Source organism: Lontra canadensis, unplaced genomic scaffold, assembly GCF_010015895.1.
Source record: "Lontra canadensis isolate GAN:19392208 unplaced genomic scaffold, GSC_riverotter_1.0 scaffold67, whole genome shotgun sequence".
Lineage (NCBI taxonomy): Eukaryota > Metazoa > Chordata > Mammalia > Carnivora > Mustelidae > Lontra > Lontra canadensis.
The window spans coordinates 2,996,491-3,017,125 of record NW_022631061.1 but is presented as its reverse complement, the minus strand read 5'-3'; the positions used below and the strand labels follow the sequence as shown (position 1 = coordinate 3,017,125).

Here is a 20,635-nt window from a genome sequence, read left to right as displayed (position 1 = left end):
CTACATATATAAAACAAAAATAGAATGCTGTTTAAAAAAATAATCATGTTGAGGGCAGGGGTCTATATATTGCAGTAAATATCCTTATTAATTTTATTCATCGAACAAAAAAATTAGCAAGAAGGAGAATAAGAGATTGGACACTAAAAATTCAACAGAAGAATTACATTAAAAGGTAAAGAATTTTTCAAGTTAGCAGAAGAAAAATGCAAAGAGAAAGATACTAGGAGAGAAAAGGTAAGAAAATTGGAGGATCAATCCAACAAATAAGAGTCCCAGAAGAGAACAGGAAAAAGAGATGGGAAAAAAGTAGGAAGGAACTATGCAGGAAACAATGCCCAGAATTGAAGGATATGACTATAGCTTCTAGACCCCCTGAATGCCCAACATAATCATTGGCAAAAGATTATTACTAGTGCATACAGTTGTGAAATTTAAATGTCAGGAATAAAGAAAGGATCTTATGCGCTTTTAGAAAAAAAAAAAATACAACAGGGTCAGGAATCAAAACGGCATCAGTCTTCTACAAAAGAAATCCTGGATGCTAGAAAACATTTGGAGGAATGGATTCTTAGGGAAAGTGATTAACATCCTAGAATTTTATATCCAGCCAAACTATCAGACAAATATAAGGAAGAGAAAAGGATATTTCCAAATTGGGAAGCACACACTCAAAAAAGTTCCTCCCATGCACTCTTTCTTAGGAAACTACTAGAAGATGTGGTTCACCAAAACCAGGGAAGAGGGATAAGAATGAAGAAGAGGAAACAAGATCCAATGCAGGCAGAGGCCAAAGCAATTCCCAGAATGATGAAAAAGGAAGTCCCAGGGCACATTTGGTGAGCAAACCCACAAAACAACCAGTCTAGGTTAGAGGAAAATGATGAAGGGTGTCAGAAAGATGACCTGTAGGAAAACAACTGGAAGTGGTAGAATGTTTGAAACTGTGTTTGGAAAAAATCCTGGTAAGTATGTGACAAAGTATTTGGAAAAAAGTAGTGACAGGAACATAGAAGACTAAGCATATAAAAAAAAAAAGTCAATTATTAACTCTGGTAAAAAAAACAAAATTAAAAAAAAAGAAAATGTAAAGGAAAGGAAACAATCATAAAGTACCACCTGGCTCAGTGGTGAATGATTACATAATCATATCTTCATATCATCATAATATAAATATTAGCAATGAATTAAGCAAGAATTTGTAATATAATTTTTGAGAGAATGGATGGAAGGGGTGTGAGAAAGAGTTACAGGAGAGCCAAATCCTTAACCACCATAACAGGAAGTCAATAATAATAATGTCTAAAATTGATGAATCAAAAATAGCAGTATAGGGGTGCCTGGGTGGCTCAGGTGTTAGCATCTGCCTTTGGCTTGGGTCATGATCCCAGAGTCCTGGGATCAAGCCCTGCTTCAGGTTCCCCGCTCAGCTGGAAGCCTGCCTCTCCCTCTTCCACTCCCCCTGCTTGTGTTTCCTCTCTTGCTATGTCTCTGTCAAATAAATAAATAAAATCTTAAAAAGAAAATAGCAGTATATGCATAAAATTTTAAAATATAGAGGATTACATAAGAAACAGTTAAAAGGATTGAACTGATTATCAATGGGGTCAAAGAACGGCTGTTATTTTGTAATAAGCCCTTATGCTACAATTTGATTTCACTGTATACATGCATTAGTTTAATAGAAGTACGTTTCAATTTTTAAAAAATAACAATAACTGGAAACAGCATGTTTCACTTGACCACTTCATCTTCTCCAGGTTCTTCCATCCTTGTTTTTCAGGCCCAGGAAGGCTGTCCCTTTAGGCTACATGTCCTATTGTGTGTGCCCACAGCATTTTCCACATGGTGCACCTTTTCATACTTGACTGTCTTTGTTTACCAAATTGCCTTTTTCTGTGTCTATATTGTGAGTTCCTTGAGAGAAGACACCGCATCTGGGGTGTTCACCACAGCAACTCCAGTGCACATCACGTAACCAGGAAAAGGAGAAAAATGAACACGTTTACCTTTTGCTTTGTCCACAAAATCTCTTCTAGTATTGGTAACAAACTGATTTGATATTGCCTTCCTAACCTCTTCCTCTGTAGCAGCTATTTTCCAAGGGAGATAGCTCTTTATTGATGCTGCTGGTTGACCTTGAGGTAGTGTCCAGGGAAAGACGTCCTATGAATACAAACACAGTTTTTAAGAAAATCCATATGGGTTCCCCTAATTGAATGAAGACTCTGAATATCTGTGTGTACATATTCCTCTGGGTCCTTTATACCCCGCTACCACACTGCATTGTTTGCAGGAGCCTGTCAACAGGAACCAACAATTTACACAGCTGTAACACAGGTACTTTGTAATTTCTTTGACTTTTTCATATTGAGACAAGAAAAAGTGACTGCAAAGTCCAAAGAGTTGTACTTGCAACCAAAAATCTCCAGCCAAGACCAGAGGAGAAGACCCATGCTAGCTTTGGCTCTAAGTGCCCAAGCAGATAGCTGCTGCCTCCCCTCAGAGCCCCAAGTTTCGAGACACACCCAGCCTCCCATGGAGAGGCCTCAGAATGAGCATGTAGGAGGGCAGAGGGCAGGCTCTCTCTTTGTCTTTGTCTGCAAAGAAGTTTTATGATTATGAAACTTGAAACCTCCAGCACCTCTTTCCATATTCCCACTCTCTCATAACCTTGCTTCCTACTTCCCTGAGAAAACTGAAGTCCTCTGATGAGAACCTCCACACGCAGCCCATCACACCACCCAGCTACCACATCTGCACTCACTTATGCTGTGATGGGAATGGAGCAGCAGGTGCTTTTAGCAGGGCCCACTGTGTCTGGTACACCACAGTCCACTGCGTTTAGCCCAAGATGGCCCATGACCCCCAAAATTCTCACTCCTCTCTTGCAACTTCCATTTCTCCCTCTCTTTGGGGTCATGGTTGCCAATATCCAAGCTTGCTTTTATTTCTCTTAGAAAGGAAAACTCTCTCTTCACCCTACCTTCCCTTCTAGTTATTAAGGTGTTACTCAGTCTGCCTTTTACTGAAATTTCTCCCAAATAGTTACATATATTCCCTGTCCCCAAAATGTGTCTTTGAAGTGTCTTAATCTTCAGGGTCCCTCTCCGTTCCCTTCTTTCCCTTATAATCTATTGAAGAAAAAATGCCATTTGACGTGAAGAGGTTCCCACACTCCGGATTGTGTGGAATGCATACACATTATGCAGGTTAACAAGTTCCTCTGTTCCCTGTATTTCCTGTAATTGACAGCTAGATCCAGACTGACTTACACGTGGGATAAATCCCTTTGGCAAGACTGTATGTGGCAAGAAGGACTATAAACTACAGCTGTTTCTCTTTGTGTGATGTTAGCAGCTATTGATGCTTAATGCCTAGATTAATGGATACAAAGGGGTGATATTCCATCATTTCTTTTTCATTTATTAGCTAGAATATGCTTATAAAGAGACATTTTCCCTCATCTACATTTAGCTTACCAGTGGCATAGTTCATATAGATAAGGCAGAAAGAAAAGCTTGATCTTTTCCCCTTTGTCAGTTTTTAAGATAATGAATTGGTTTTTATCATCCTCTGAAAGTGTCACCAGTTTTTGTGTGTGTGTGTGTGTGTGTGTGTGTGTGTTTACAGAACTCACAGATCTAAGCATATTTGATGTGTTTCAATCTATTGCATATATTATCTTTATAGAAGCTCAAATCATTTTTGGCCTGTAGGTACTTCTTTAATTTTAATATAACTCTAGTAGTTTTTTATGTTTTTTTTTTTTTTTTTTGCTATGTGGCATGACAAGATGTTCCAGACTCATCTTGCACATTTCCCACCCCAAATCTAGACTCAGCCAGTTCCCCAAGAAGCTTTCCATCTCACACTAACCAAGCATTCTTCCACCACAACTGCTGTTGTCAAGGCAACCAAAGAACTCCATTCTGCTAAAATCAATGGCCAACTCTATCCTCATCTTCTTTGACCTGCCAGCATCATTTCACACAATGGTCAGTCCTTCATTTTGTTCACTTGGCTTCTAGTACAACACACTCTGTTGGGTTTTCTCCTTCACAACTGGCTGCCTCTTCTTCAGTCCCTTTCGCTACTTCTTTCACTGGCCTCTGAAAAGTGAAGCGCTCCAAGGTTTGGTCCTTGAACCTCTTCTCTTTTCTAGCTTAATGATCTCATCCAGTCTCATTTTATTTCACATACAGAGACTCTTACTTATCTACACCTTAGACCTCTCCTTCAACTCAGATCCCTATATCAACGTCCTCCTATAGATGTGCTTTTGGAAGCTTAGATACCTCTAACTCCACATTCCCATGCCTGAACCCCTGAGCATGCCCCTCAGTCTTGAATATTCTACATTTCAGTTAATGATCCCTCCAACCTTGCCTCTCTTTAGACCTAAATCCCTAGAGTCATTCTTGGTCCATCTCTTTGCTTCCCATTCCACATTCTTTACATCAGAAAACCTTGTTTGCCTATGAAATATATTTAGAATTTAATCATTGCTCCCAACCACTCCTAACACCCTAGTCTGACTGAGCCATCAGCATTTATCTCCTGGATTATTGCAATTGCCTCCTAGCCAGTATCTCGGCTTCCACATCTACTCTCTGATAGTCTACTCTCGGCCAGGGCACTCCTGTTAAAGCGTAATCACGTGACCCCCCCTTCTCAAAATCCTGCAGGGGCTCCTCACATGTTTCAGAGTCATAGTCACAGTCCATGCACAATGGCCTATAGGGCTCTACATGATTTACTTCCCCCAACTCAGCACACCTCTATCCCTCATCCCCTCCCAACCCTCCTCCTCTTTGTTTTCTGTCCTCACCTCCTCCTCCTTCTCCTTTATCCATCACACTCCAGCCACAAGGATTTCCTCCCAATTCCTTAAACACCAGACATGCTCCTGTCTTAAGGCTTTGCCTTTGAAAGAGAGAGAGGTTCTCTCCCAGATATCAGCATGGCTTTCTCTCTCACCTCCTTCAAGTCTTGGTGTGAATGTCACCATCTAAACAACACATCCCCAAATTATCCCATCCCAAATTGCAAACCCTTCCCCCACCCACTCCACTCTGGATCCCCTTTACTCTCTTCATTTTTTTCCCATAAAACTATCACTTTCTAATCTTTTATGGCACATTACAGTCTGCCTGTGTGTTATATTTATCATCAGATATCGTCTCCCCAACTAAAGTGTAAGCTCCACAAAGATAGGGGTGTTTTCCTGTTTTGTTCACTGCTACATCCCCAGGCTCAGAAGAGTGTCTGGCCCATACTAGGCACTCAGTAAATATTGGTTGCTTACATAAGTAAATAAAAAGGTAGTACACATAACTATCCACTGCCTGAAGACTTTACCCTCCCAGTCACTGGTAAGCCCAGCTAAGTTGCTTTTTTCCAATATCCTGAATGGGACTTGCAGTCACCAGTGACTTCTGGTGGGACACTCCGCAGATAGCAGAGATAAGTTACATGATGATGGATCACTCTTGTATCCCTTTCCCAGGCATTTCAGATACCACATCTCTCAGGCTTTCCTCTGGGGCTGCTCCTTTGTCTCAATTTACAGCTTCTTTCTTCACCCTGTACCTCAAACCTAGGGATTCCCAAAGGCTTCATCAGGCACACACATCTATATCCTCATCCTGGTAGTGCTAGTCCTCTGAGGCAACACTCATCCACCCCCAGCCTGTTTTCCACCCAACTGCCCACACTTGGATGAATCCCTATTGCCACCAATATATCAGCCGGCCCTTGTTTCTCACCACCTTTTTCTTTTTTCTTTTTTTTTTTATTCGACAGACAGAGATCACAAGTAGGCAGAGAGGCAGGCAGAGAGGGAAGGGGAAGCAGGCTCCCTGCTGAGTAGAGAACCCAATGTGGGGCTCGATCCCAGCACGCTGGGATCATGACCTGAGCTGAAGGCAGAGGCTTCAGGCGCCCCTCTCACCACCCTTTCCTGGAAGGAGCTCCCAACCACAGTCTACATTTTAACTCCCAGGACAACTGTTCTTTAGAAGCAAATCCTGTTTGTTAGCAGAGCGAGAGCATCTGCTAGTCTCATCCTAGTTCAGGCCCTGAGCCACAGTCAAAACCATTCAACAAAAACAATAAATGGCAGAGCAAGAGAGCTCAGCAGAGTAAACAATGCAGCACGCCCTCAATCCAGGTCGAGGGGAAGAGCATTCACGTGCTGGAGCGGCTGCAGCCTGGTGTGGAACCCTCATTGTTTGAAAGTGTACAGGGCCATCTGCCTCACTACTGCCCATTGGCTGAGAATGCACAGGACACCCAGTCACACTAGCTCTCCTTGGCTGGGAGCCGTCAACACCCCTAAAGGGAAAATAAAAGTTTGTGTGTGTATGTATATGTGTGTGTGTGTGTGTGTGTGTGTATACTACACAGTATAATATTGTAACTAACTGCTTTTCTTTAATTTTAAGATCTCAAGGCAAATATTTAAGGGGTAAATTCATTAAAATAAATGGGTGCCATGAAGAGCCAAGTTAAACAGGGTATGTATGTACTAACGATTCCCAAGTCTACATCTACCCCTCTCCTCTCCCACACAGACTCCAGACCTGTACATGCAACTGCTCGTTGGACAAATTTTCAATCAACATGTCTTCAGCTGAACTCACATTTCTCCCATGCCCTTTCCCACCAAACCTGGTCCTTCCCACGTTCCAGCTCAGCAAACAGTAACAGCTTACACCTAGCCATCCAAGCCAAAAACAGAAACGTTATCCTTCATTCTTTTCTCTTCCTTGTCTTTTAGATCTTTTCAGTCACCAAATCCTTCTCATTCTACCACCTAATGTCTATTGAATGCATCCAGGTGCCTTTCCAAGAGAAAGCCAAGTAAATTAAATCCTTTACTATAGTTGAGCATTACTTTCTACGGTAGAAGAAGGGTATATAGTGCCCAGAAGAGAGTCTATTTCCATCTAGAGGAGAAGGGAATTAGAGACAGCTCTCTTTAAGCTGCATCTTAAAGAATGTATACGTTTCTTTGGTGGACAGGAGAAGGGATTCTAGATAAACAAGATGACAAAAGATCTGGGAGTTTGAGAATGCATAATGCCAAACACAAATACTTAGTGCCAGCATTATTGACAATAACCACAAGGTGGAAACAACCCAGATGTCCATCAATGGAAAAATGAGTGAACAAACTGTGGTATACACATACAATAGAGAATTATTCAACCATAAAAGGGAACCATAAAAAAGAATGAAGCACTGATAGATGATACAGGGTAGATGAACATCGAAAACATTATACTAAGTGCAGAAGCCAAACACGAAGGGTCAACATTGTATGATTCTCCGTAAAAAATATCCAGAATATGTCATCCACAGAGACAGAAAGTAGGTTCGTAATTGCCAGAGGCTAGGGAAGAGGGAAGCAGGAAGTAATTTCTTAATGGGTGTGGGGTTTCCTTTTGGATGATGGAAATGTTTTGGAATGAGATAAATGTGGTAGTTACAGAACATTACGAATGTACTAATTGTCAATGAATTCTTCATGTTAAAATGGCTAAAGTTATGCCCTGTGAATTTCAATTTTTTTTAAATCTTTTTAGAAATTTGGAGGATAAGGGAGAAGTGGTTAGAAATAAATGTGAGAAGGTAGGTAAAAAATAGTATAAGTAGTACCATAACTACAGATGAAGAATTTGGGATATATTTAGACTCTCATTCTTATGGATTACTGATACAGCATTAAATTAAATAGATATGTAGATATTAGCTTACTTGACTGGGGTGACATTTGTGTCTTCTCATTCCTCTTGAAGTCCCAATTTTGACCAAATCTTCTTTAGAATGTGATTTCCAAACATACTCATCATTGTACTGTGTCTGATTGGGAATAGGGTCACTAAGAGAATATGTATATCCTAGTCTTCTGATACTTTTTTGGCTATGAGAAAAGATAGTGGAAATCAGAATAGGGGATTAAATACCAAATCTCACAGCGGTATACATATCAAATACTTTTGCTTATAACTTTTTTTTTAAAATATTGTCTGGTTCAACACTTGGTGCCAGAAATAATTTAATTTCCAGATTCCCTTGAAAAGAAACAATCCTGTACCTTAGGACAGTTCTTCACAAACGTATGGGAAGCCTAAAATGGAATTTAAAAGAACAGCCATCTGAAATTCAGTAATTTTTTCAATTAATTTTTTTAAAGAGCAGATACCCTCCCCCATAAACAGTACTTCAGTGTAATCAAATGCTTGGTGAAGAAATGTTTCCCTCTATGAAAGTATTCCAGTTAATAAAAGGAAGATACGGAAGAACTGGGATATCACTAGTTTGCAAGGCCATAATGAAATTATGCATCCAGCCAATGGTCACCAGTTCCTACTCACAGTTCAAGAAGAGGGTCCACCAGCTATCATGTGCCCTGGATGGACATACACAACACCTATCTGGTATTTTTGTCAAAACACCCAGCTGAATCAGATGAAGTCTTTGAAATAGTAGATTATAGGAAGTGCATGAAAAGAAGAATATTTTAAACAACAGAATGGGGGTGAAATCAGAAAAATCCAGAACAATGATCTATTTCTTTAACAAAGAAATTCTCAGAAAAGAAAAGGGAACCTGTGGATTAAAGGAGGTTAAAAAACCATCACCAAATGCAATGTGTAGAACTTATTTGGATTTAATTTCTAACTGACTTTTTTTTTTTAATTATGAGACATTGGGGGAAATTTGCTGATTGGCCATTTGATACTAAGGAATTGTTTCTTTTTGAGCTGAGACAATGGTATTGTTTCATATTTTTAAGGCATCCTTATCTTTTAGAGATACATAAAAATAATATTTTGAATTAAAATGATATAATGCCTGGAATTTGCTTCAACATTATCCAGTGGGAAGGCTGGGTGGAAGGTATACATAAAAAGTGTCAATGTGTTGATTATTGTAGGTGGATAATGGCTAGGAATTTATTGTATATTCTTTTGTGTACGTCTAAAATATTTCATATTGGCTTTTTCTTTAAAGAAGCCTGGGTTGGACTTAAAGAAGCCTGGGTTTCTTTAAAGACAGCCTAGATACTGTCTTTAAGAAACCAAACATCTGGAAAGTGGGATACATCTGGATGATGGAATATTTTACTTATCGTTCAGATGTGTAGGCTCAGGTAGGACTGTGGTCCTGAATGAAAGTGAAGTTGTAACATCTAACCATGACACAAGGAAGAGAAAGATGGGAGACAGAAAGCCCCTGTGTAGGTACTGAGGTTTGTTTTCAGGCAGAGGCATGTTAAGAAAGAATACACTGAGAGATGGAGATCTGAAAATCAACTCCCTTAAAGCTATCTGTGCTGTGTTGCCTTTGGAAAATCTTCATGTGCCTTTGATGACTTCAGTTTCATTAAAATCCCATACCCTTACTTTGGGCTTGCCTTTGGAGGTCTGAGAGGGTGAGGAGGGCATGCGGAAAGGGGACGAGAGAGGGAGTGCATTTCTCTAAACAGGACATGTGGTCCATGTGGGGATGTCCTGAATTTAGGTACACTGTAGAGTTCTGTGGCTAAGAGTAATGTCTAGTTTTTCATTTCCTAACCATTACAGAATGCTCAGCCCTCTTTAAGGAGAGCCCTCTGAGAAGAGAGCAGAGAATATAGAGTGCTTCAAATGACTCTTTTCCCTACATATTTAAAGATTTTTTTCAGTTTAAAAAAACAATCCCTAGGACATGTCATTAGCTAGAAAGAAGAGTATCTCTGAACAGGTGAAGTAGTACAGGATGGCAATGCTGATACTTTGAAACATAACTGGGATCTTTTCTGAGATTAGCAAATTTGAAAGATTCACTAGATAAAACCGATACACAAAAGTTTTGTTATTTTTTTCCTTCAGATTTTTGTATCCGCCATTCAATTGGGTACTTGTCTTTTTTTAAACCCAAACATATTATGAAATATTTAATCCAATACAGCCATTCCTCATTTTATCTATATTGTAAAATATGTAATGACATATGGCAGTACATGCTGGCTTGCCAGATCAATTAATTTTCAACAGGTAGAACTTTCTCTCTCATTAAATGCAGAGTAAATGTTTCATTTGTATCTATAAGAGAAGATGGGTATTAGCTGAATCTATTGTGGCAATCATTTCACAATGTATGTAAATCAAACCATCGCACCGTATGTCTTAACTTATACAGTGATGCATGTCAATTGTTCCTCAACAAAATTGGAAAAAATATATTAAACAAGTTTCTCCCAAGTGAAAGAACAACTGATGTAATTTAATAGTCATGTATTAAGATGTAGCTTTTCAGAATACTTCTCCGAAAATGAGTTAGGGAATAACTCAATAACTGGATGGCATATCATCTAATTATTTCCTTTCAATAAAACCAAAAGACTAACCCAACCAAGTTGTCAGCTGCTCAGTCATAAAAACCACCATATAATTTCTGGCATATAACTTAGAAAGAGTTCAAAGTCTTGAATGACAACACCACACTTAACTCCTTTCATTCACATCTATTTATTTATATGAACCAGTTTGCTCAACACTAGCATCTATAAATTGAAAAATAAACATGAGAAGTAGAAAAAAAAGGATGCTGAACGCAGTTCCATTCCAAAAATAATAACACTTTAAACTGGATACATAAATTAATTGCAAACAGAATAGTCACATTTATCTCGTTAAGTTACAATTCCAAAGAGCTTACTTTTTGTGTTTAGTAATTATTAACATTTGTAATATATTTATTGCTTTGAGCAACTGTGTACTAAAAATAATTACGGTAACTCAGTACTTAGGGTCACATAACATGTTTAAAAATTAATTTTAATTAATATACTAAAATAGTTTCAGCAAAGTATAATGCAGTGATCAATAAATTGCTTTCAAACACAAAATATATTACAGCAGGGTAAGAGTCTATGCAGGAAGTGGAGTGGAATAAGAGCTCAAGAAGCAAAAGGAATGAAATGGTCTATTGAAGAAGAGTTTGTGTATTTTTTAAAAAGATCATAGTAAGTATCGGTAAGTTAAGGTGTTTAGGTTACCCATTGGCTATATATTTTTTAATGACTTCATAGTTTTAGTTTAAAATGTCAATGTTTAGGATGGGCTATGCAATTCATCTTTCACAATCATTTGAATTTATAATAAAAAGTTTTCTGTGAACTTAAAAAATACGCAAATTTGAAGACCACTGACCTAGACTCCATTAGTACCCATTTGTTTTTGGCTTTTATCCCAAATGTTTCTTCTTGAGACAACTGTTACTGACTGGGAAGCTGGCATGATCATTACCATGAGATGATAAATCTCCCAGTTAGAGGACATAATGTAACTCAGTGGGATAGCCAGGAAGTCAGATATCAAGAGTCTTGCGGGCCTGTAGTGTTTGGAAGTCTATCAGATATTATGCTGGGGAAAAAAAAATGAACGAAAATTTTTGAGTAACTTCTTGATGCTAGTCACCGTTCTAGTGCCTTTATTCCATCCTCAGAACCACCACCTGAGGCAGGATCATCACGCCCACTTCGTCAACCATAAAACTGAGCCATAGTTGGCTTGTTACCTGCCGAAAGTAGAAGAGATAATAAGGGGAGGAGCAGGGAGCAGAGGCTAAAACCCATTTCTGCATTACTCTTCAGCCACGTCTTGCCCATACCCCATTTGACTTCTCGACAACTCAAACTCTTGGAGTGAAAAGATCCTTTTTATTGGGAACAGTTCACACAGGCAGGTGAAGTGTCTCCATGCTGATTTCCCACCCACCGTGGATGCAAGGAATGATGACAGGGTTTTCCTGACCCCACTCTCACTCACCCACTAATGAGCTTAAAGAGGCAGCTGATGGACAGAAATTCTCACCACTCACAATTCAGGTGGAAATGGAGAAGCTGTAAGCCATCTGAGGAAGCAGTAAGTGGAGAAGTGAAGGTCAGGGTGAGTGGGTTATGGCCGTCCAGCTTCCCAGAGCAGTGTTGGTGATAGAAGTGCTAACCGTTCTTCATTCGGCCATTCACTCAATAGTTACCGCCTGCCTACTAGGTACTAGGTAATAGATTCGATTCATACTCCATGTTTAGGTAGCACAATTCCATTAACCTATATACTGGCTCTGTTGTAAAGCATGACCTGCAGTGACTTTATGAAGGACCCATATGTTCCTTTTCTTAGTTCTCCTGTAAGAGGTCTGGATACTGTCTTAAGCGGGGAGGCTATCTGGTGCTTGGAGAAGCACTGTGCATGCAATAGGCTCTCCGTGTGGACATTTTTATAAGCCTTCTCTGATTACTCTTTCTCTTGGCTTTGGACTTTGAATAATAGAATGCAGGTGAACAGTTTAAGCTGTGTACATCAACCTGACACAAATTGGGATCTACCGAATTAAAGCAGGCACGGCTCCGGTCTTCGGCGTGTATGCGGTCCTCATGGTGGTGGCATAGGAATCCCAGGTGGCATCACCTGCTAAAAAGACGACAAAACAGTTTGAAATGTGACAAACCAGAATATTTCCATTATATGTTGTTTTCATAATTAAAATAATTTTGCAAAAGAAAATAATTTTTGGATAGTGATTGAAAGTCTAAAGGAACAAAGGCCAACTTGCGGCCTCTTATAGGAAAGGGGAAAACTCAATCAAATGATCTGAGTTCCTCCCTAAAGAGAAACAGGTCCATTGTTTTTCCTTAGAACTCATACATGCTATTTTAAAGTGTTAAGGCAACACCTAAAAATATAAAACGAAGTTTTTTGACCTGCTATCACTTTAAGGCGCCCACTATGACTTTAGTGATCAGCTTCCCACGCATTGTAGAAGATCCACCTATACACACATGACATGATTTTACACAAGGCTCACATGTCCCGTTTTATCCTGGGCACATTCTCCTCTCTCCTTCCTCCCTCTGTTCATTGTCACTCTCCTCCTCAGCCCTCCTCCCACCCCATGTGAACAACAGTGCTGGTTTCTTTCCATGCTTTAACATCTCCTGATACAATGACCTAGAGATTTATAAATACTTCGACATTGGGTTTTAGTTTTCACCATCTTGTTTTACTAAAGTGGCCTCCTAATTCATCATCTTCTCTCTGTCACGGAATGGTGTCATACGGGAAAGCCCTCCAACTCATCAGGAGAAGCTCTAATGGATTCTTGCTCATGATGGCACCGGATTCCACAGCACAGGTGAGATTTAAAGTGGTGAGCGTGGGTGGGATCAAGAGAAGAGGAGAGCTGGAGGAGACCAGTCTAAAGGCCTTTGGCATACTAGCGTCAAGAGGTTGGGGAGAAGGAGAATCAGAGGAGGAGGCCGGCAGAGGAGAGCAGTCAGCAAGAGTACGTGGTGTCCTGAAGGCCACAGGAAGGAGGGATTTCCAGGAGGCAGGGGGTAAGGACGGCCTATGGCAAATGTAGGGGACTGGGTCCACAAAGACAAAGACAGAGAATTAACCATGGGGCACATGCTCACAACAACAGAATATAACTGCCCCAACCTCCCATTGTCCACGAAGTGCCACCCCACTTCTTAGGAGTAAAGATTTTAAATTTAACTTAGTTGTTCTCTCATTCTTCCTACCTGGGCAATTCACCTGTTACTCTTTTACATAAATAGAAGTGTATTCAGACATGAAACTTCATGTCTGAATACACTGCTGTCTGGGGTCTAGCTTCTCTCTGCTAGACCCCCATGGCCACCTCATTGTCTGTGATGTTCCCACTTGTGCATCCTAAATACAATTGCTATAAAGTGTTCTTCTCGAATACATCTTCAGTTCCCAAAGAATCCTAAAATCTCTCTGTACTGCCTAGCATATGGGGCCCTGACCAAACATTTAGATTTTGCTGTCTGTGTGTTTCTTTCTGTCTCATCTCCTCATCTCCCAACCAGCTCTTGTTCCCAATTTAACAGGCCCTTGCAGGCAGCCAGGCAGCTGGACCTGCTGCTCTGTGACAGTTTCCCCACCGCCTTCTCTCTGGCTGGGATTCACCTCCACCAGCTTCCCCCGTCTAACAAAAGTCTAGCCCCCGCACGCTCCACTCTGTGCTGCTGCTCACACACACTCCCGGTGTCCCCGCCCAGAACCCACTCGACAAGAAACGACGTTCTTCTCTGACGCTGCTGCTTTAGTGAGAGTCACTTCGTGCTTTCAAGCATTTTGTTCCAATTGTAGAATTGAATGTTCTTTGTTCAGAGAATTCCAAGTATGAACAAGTAAGTGGGAAGAAATTGGGAGGCAGAGCTGCTCTTAAAAGAAACCTTCACTTAACCTGATTTGAACCTCAGAGGGCGACTCTTGGAAGGCTCAGGAAAGATCCTCTGCTCAGAGACCACACACCATTTCACTCTCTCCTTCCTAAAGCAAACAGTACTAACCCAGGCCAGACCAATTTCCTGCTAGACCCACAATAGGCCTCAAAAACCCTGGCAACACAACATCCAGGTAACATCTCCCCATCAATCACATGGGCAAGCCAGATCCACCTCCGGGTGTCCCTATCTGGGGCCTTTCCACTTCCTGAGGACAGGCTGGGGGCTGGCAGCCTCCTATTGCTAAGATCCTATTCCAGAAGGCATCAGGCACAGGAGAGGCCATGTCCAGCTGCCTATAGGACCTGAGACCAAGTGGACTTCCCTCTCCCTAATTCTAACCCGCTTGGATGGCTAGAATGACGAGATGCACAATTGCTGGTACATCTTCCTACAGTTTTTTGTTTAATGACTTTTCTTACTAAAAGTCTTTATGTCAGCTCTGTGTCTGTGCTTCCTACTTCCATTGACACAGCTTCTGAAAATACAATGTTATTAGAATTAATCCTCTTCATTGACAGAAATAATAACTTTAAAATCTATAATCATAATATTCTAAAACACCGATTTCCAGAATGTGCCACCGCCTGCTTTTGCCTTCATTCTCATTAAGTACCTCGGTGTTTTCCTATGTAACTCTGTGTCCACCTCTCTCAGGATTCTGTCTTCCTGTTTCTACCTTCTTTCATTTTCTGTTCATTCTACAGTCAAGTCCTGAACCCCTCCCATGGACCAAGCTCCCTGGTAGGCCCTAGGACAGAGAGATCCTGTTCCTGGCCTTGGGGAACTCCCAGGTGAGTAAGGAGACAGTGTATCTCCAGTGAGTACAAGCTAGAGACTCACTGTTGGGCCGTGTGCCATGGTAGTTCCCACAGAAGGTGCCAATCTTTCTGGCTGGATGAGAGAATGGGCATCGAGGTTGGGTCCTGGAGGTACTTCATTTCAGAATAGGTAGCTTCTGAACCAGGGCTTAAAGTAGGCATTGGACAGGGACCACAGAAGGATGTGAAGTGAAGCATTTTTCAGAGGGAGGGGCATGAGATGTGAAAGTCTGAGACCTGGCGAGTGGCCCAATGTGAGCGAGGCCGGAGAAGACAGGTCTGCGAGGTCTGGTTTGTCCCGCTTTACCCTGGTGCTTTACCACCCCTGGAGGTATTCACAATTATGAAAATGTATTATGAGGTTTTGAAAATATTATAAAATAGTAACTAGCCTGTGCATATTATATGACACTTTACAGGGCATTTCTGCATATGGAAACTTGTTTTATCCTCCACAATAACCCAATAGGTGGGCAGGTATGAACAGTCCCTGATAATTCTAAGTTTGCCTTGCTGTTGGGAGGATTAAAGGGGATGGTGGATTCAAGCATTTAGAGTAGGCTGAACAGGGACCCAAAAGATGCATCCACATCCAAACCCCAGAACCTGGGCATGGTACCAAATAAGGAAAAGGGGCCTTTGCAGACACATCTGGAGATGAGGAGATCATGCTGGATTAGTGGTGGGCCCTAAAGGCCATTTCACTGCCCTCATAAGAGGCAGAGGGAGATTTCACACAGAAGAGTAGGCGATGTGACCATTGAGGTCCAGACACAGTGAGGAGCCCACAAGAAGGCTGACAGCCCCCAGAAGCTGCAAGAAGCAAGAAAGGCTTCTGCCCCTGAGCTACTGTTGGAAATGCAGCCATGCCAGCACCTTGATTTGGGACTTCTGGCCTCCAGAATGTGAAACAATAAATTTCCTTTGTTCCAAGCCATCCATCAGTTCATGGTTATTAATGGCGGTCCTTCAAACCAGTAACAGCAATTACAAGCCCATATCTAGTAATACAGTTCAATAGCAAGTAGCCCATGGGAATCATTGCCAACCTCACCTTATTTTTGGACCAAAGCTAGGCAGTGACACCTCAGTCCCACCTTTTGGAGCATGACACTTTTAGCAGTGGAAGATGGAGTGGCACAGAGTGCCTGGTAGAGCCCCAAGATTGGGCAGAAAGAGTTAAACTTGCCCATGGGAAGGGGATCTTTGGGGCAGAATCAATGAGCCTTGCTGATCAAAGTAAGGTGTCAATGAAGCTGCCCTCCCTTCTCCCTTGAGCAGCAGGCACCCTCCTAACGGGCCTGCAAAGTCTAGGAGGACGAGGAGTATCATTTTGTACATATTAGTTCGAGGCCCTTCTGTGACATCCAAATGGAATTGTTTGGTAGACAGCTGTATACTTTGGTTCAAAAATTAGGAGTGAGTGAGAGAGATTAGAAATCCATTGGCACATTTCTGTAGGCTTGAAGCCCTTGGTAGGACATGACCACTATACGGAGGTCATAAATCAAGTAGAACTAATCTTGAAGGACTCTCACATTCCCCAGACAAGAAGGGGGAGAGGAAGCAGTGAAAGAAACCCAGACAGGTGGCTGGAAAGAGAGGAAGAGATTCCAAAGGAATGTAGTGGGGAAAGCCTGGGAAGGAGGTTCTCCTCCCTGCTTCTCTTTTTCGCCTTGTCTTCATATAGAAACAGAGTGTTTTCAGTATATTTTGTATGAATTAAGTATTTTCATTTTCTATCCTTAATTTTCAAAGGGATGAATGGACTGAAAATATGCATTTCATTCTTTCTGGCTGGTCTACAATTCTAGGGACTTTGCTGCTGAACCGTTCCCAACTGCTCTGTAGCCACCATGGAACCACAATTACCCAGCTAGAGGGCTGCAGTGGGTGATTATTGCCATGAGAAAGACCAGGAATGGAGCTGACTACACAGTAATCAGGCCACTAGTATCACAGCTAGAATGGCTCTCCCTCCACGGACACAAAAAGCTGACTTTGTAAACCGGCTGCATTTGAATGCAAAATTAGCATGAAAAGCTCTACCTCTGTAAAATGCAAAATTCCATTGAAAGAGAAATCAACAAAGGTTAGGTAGAAGTGGCAGCTGAATGCCAAGTTCCCAGCCTCGGCTGTAGCCACGTGGGGGGATGCTGCCTCTGCAGATCCACTAAGGGGTCCTGCCTTCTGTGCTATTCCTAGATACTGCGTGGGGGTCAGGTCACCCCTGGGTCTGTTGTTTTCAGAGCGTGTGACCTCGGTACCTTCTTTGTCTTTGCCCTCGTTCTCCTGGAAAGGCACTATTCCCTCCTTTCTGACATCTCCTCCTAGGCACTTCTTGGAGTGGGGGTGGTGGGTTAAAAACACCTGAATGGTTTAGGGAGGGAATCTGTAGAAATTATGGCGAAGGCTGTAGAAGGACAAGGTCATGAACATTTCATTCTCTCTGACTCGAAGACTATCCATGAATTGAGTCCCACCCATACGAGGGAGGCAAACACCCTTGCAGACAAAAAGCAGCCCTTGCTCTAGCGTACCCCCTTCCCAGGAGAAAGCCCGCCCCCCTGCCCCGCCAGCCCGCAGGGTCTGCAGCCTTACTTGGCTGAATCTTGTGGCCCCTCTGAGAGGGGCACGCGGCCTCGGGCCCGGGCTGTGCCATTCTTGCTCAAGAGAGGCCGTGGCGGTGCCCTCTGCTGCTGCTGGGTCTGGGTGCTGCGCACTGCGCGCGACTCGCGGCTGCTTTGTGACGCGTCGCCATGGAGACGCGGGTCACTTCCTGCAGCTCAGCTGGGGGGCGGACAGCTGCTGGAGGTGTAGGGCGAGCGCTTCATCAGGCAGGCTGGGGGGCCGGGTGCGGAAAGCAGAGACGTGTTCCCAGTAATATGGATTCTTACTTTCGTGCATTCCTATAGTCCTCGCTCACAGTGAGCTTTCCTGAGCCTTGTCTTATCTATCTGGAGAGAGAAGCAAAAAGACAGAGTAGGTTGAAGAGAAAGTCGTATTGTCAGATTTGCAATCGCGAATTTTCATGTCTTCCTAACTTTCAACTTAAGTGACTGTGGCCAAAGTTGTCACAGATCTTTGCGTTAAGAAGGAAACAAGAATGGGCAGGGATGGGTGTATGACACCTTTCTCCTCACCAGGAGAGGTTTCTGGCAGGAACCGTTGCGTTTTGTGATGGACAATGTAATTGTTCTATGTCCACAGACTCAATTGCGTCTCTCCCGGCCCCCGCGTGTGTGTGACAGTTTTTCCCAGAATGTGGAGGAACTTTTATCTTCATATTCTTGGCAACTACCTTACACATAGTAGGCACTTAGTAAAATTGAATGCTTCTAGGCTAGGACACAGCTATTAGCCACCTGGGTGCAAAGAAAAGAGAGGAAGTACTCATTAGAGACTGCTGGCAACATATTTAGAAAGCAATTTACAACTATTCCCTCTCTGCAAAAGGGTTATTTGAGAAAGTAGGACCTTAGATGAAGGTGATGTTTAAAAAAAGGAGTTTGTCAAAGGACACAGAATAGGCATCAAAGTAAACATCCCGAGTGCGTATGCAAGGTGTTGCTTAAAAATTAAGAACTAAAGTAGAATTTTCTGAGAGGAGTCCTATCCGTATAATGGAACATATATAACACATTCTAGACTCTCAAATTTGATAGCTATGAATGGTGGTGGAGCACATAGAAGGTATAGAGTTCTGTGGGTGTTATTAAAAAGAATGAGTCTAAATTAGGATTTAGTAGTGGCATCTAAATGAGGAAAATAACACCCAATAACAGATTACTGTCTGAAAATGGCTGAGCTAATTGGCATAGCATAATTTAAGAAAAATATATGTTTTTTTAAACAGAGCAGGGAGTCTATAGAATTTCAAAAGTGAATTATTAATATCTTCCATTTGTCTCCTCTTAGGCAAGCTGTGAAATTGTGGCCCACACACCAAATCAGGAACTGGGAGATCTCTTTGTACTTTCTACCTGGGGCCTTTGGCATCCAGCAGATACTTATCCCTGAGCCCCAATTTATCTGTAAAATGAGTATAGCAGTGCCTGCCTTGCCGGGCGGTAAAGATGAATAATTCTAACAATAATTTGTAAATTATAAAGCCACATAAACCTAAGGTATTGCTCTTTTGTCTTATTCCTATTCTGAGCCTCATTCTTTTTATAGTCTTTCATTCCTGCTTCAAAATGGATTTTTGGTACAAGTCCATTTTATCACGACCGTTATAGCGCTCTTCCTGCCTCTGAATTTGGGTTGCTTGAGGCAACCCCTTTCAATGATTAAGATGATTTTTTTTTCCCTTCCTTCTTTCCCTCAACAAACACTGCCTGTGCATGGAAAACGAGCTGTAGGATGATATTAAGGGAAATGCCCTGGATATTATGGGAGCTTGGGGAGTTCGTGCTAGAACAGGAAATGCCTGATCTGAGTTCTCAAGGATGCCTAGGAGGCAACCAAGCGAAGAGGGAGAGCTGCCACTAGGCAGAGCGAAGGCCTGGGGGGCAGGGGACATCATGGGCTCAACACTGAGCCAAAGGCCTTGCTGGCCATGCTGGGAAGTTGGGCTTCCCCCACTCAGGAGGATTATGCACTGGAGTGGGTTACAGCAACAGAGCAAAGGGACCAGGTCAGAAGCTTACATAAATCCCAGCCTCTTTTTCCAGGGGAAAGAGAAGCAAGATAACACCTACCAGAAAAAGGTAACCATTGAGAAATTAAGACATGCAGGTTACTAATATGCCTTTTACAGAGTTACGAATTGATCAACAAATAATTTGAGAATTATTTGTATAATTTCTATAATTGTATTATTACAATACAGATATGTATATTTGTATTCTATGTATTATGAGTATATTTGTATATTACATATATGTATATTACATGATACATATATGTATAGTTGTAATAATACATATGTATTATATGTATATTTGTATATTATAATACAAATATGTATTGTATAATAATTTGTATTATTAGTTGTATTGAATGGGCTAAATGTTAAATGGTTGTTTCCAATTCCCGGGTATATACACACATACATATACACACAGAGGGAACATGACGTGAAGGAGTAGCGACAGGTGGGTGGCAAAGGAAAGGGACAGCATGGATAGAAACACCCAGCTTTTGCTGTGAAGAAGGTGTCTCCAGCTGGAGGAGAGGGAGAGGTCAGGTAGGGAGTTAGTACCCAAACGAGAGAGGAGAAGCCAAGTGTGTAGGCGGTAGGTAAGAAATGGAGAGAGATGGGAGCTTGTCTGCAGTTGTGGAAAGAGCAGGTGGGGCCCAGATCTGGAAAAGACAGATGTGCTCCTCCTCAAAACAGGCATGCCCACAACACCTGCGCATCTTGGGAGCACGGATTCTGACTCAGTAAGTCAGGCGGGGCCTGAGATTCTGTTTTTCTGACAAGATCCCCAGATGACTCATAAAGTTTGAGATGGACCTAGCCGGGTGCTAGGACGAACCTCTGCATCACCCAGGAACTTGT

The 20,635-nt window shown here is 41.9% G+C and overlaps 1 protein-coding gene across 2 annotated transcripts in view; it reads right to left on the bottom strand.

The window, feature by feature from the left end:
* TEX26 (testis expressed 26) overlaps positions 1 to 17,794 on the bottom strand; it is a 30,626-nt gene extending 12,832 nt beyond the window's left edge. The window contains exons 1-4 of one of the 2 annotated variants that reach the window (XM_032879940.1): positions 17,734 to 17,794; positions 12,383 to 12,464; positions 7,762 to 7,927; positions 2,010 to 2,166 (exon numbers count right to left, since the gene is read on the bottom strand). In XM_032879940.1, the coding sequence (XP_032735831.1) occupies positions 2,010 to 2,166; positions 7,762 to 7,927; positions 12,383 to 12,464; positions 17,734 to 17,794 (466 nt within the window). Of the gene's footprint in view, positions 1 to 2,009; positions 2,167 to 7,761; positions 7,928 to 11,874; positions 11,959 to 12,382; positions 12,465 to 17,733 lie in introns of those variants that run through there. The other variant, XM_032879941.1, reaches the window with a different exon arrangement.
* Positions 17,795 to 20,635: the final 2,841 nt, after the last annotated feature.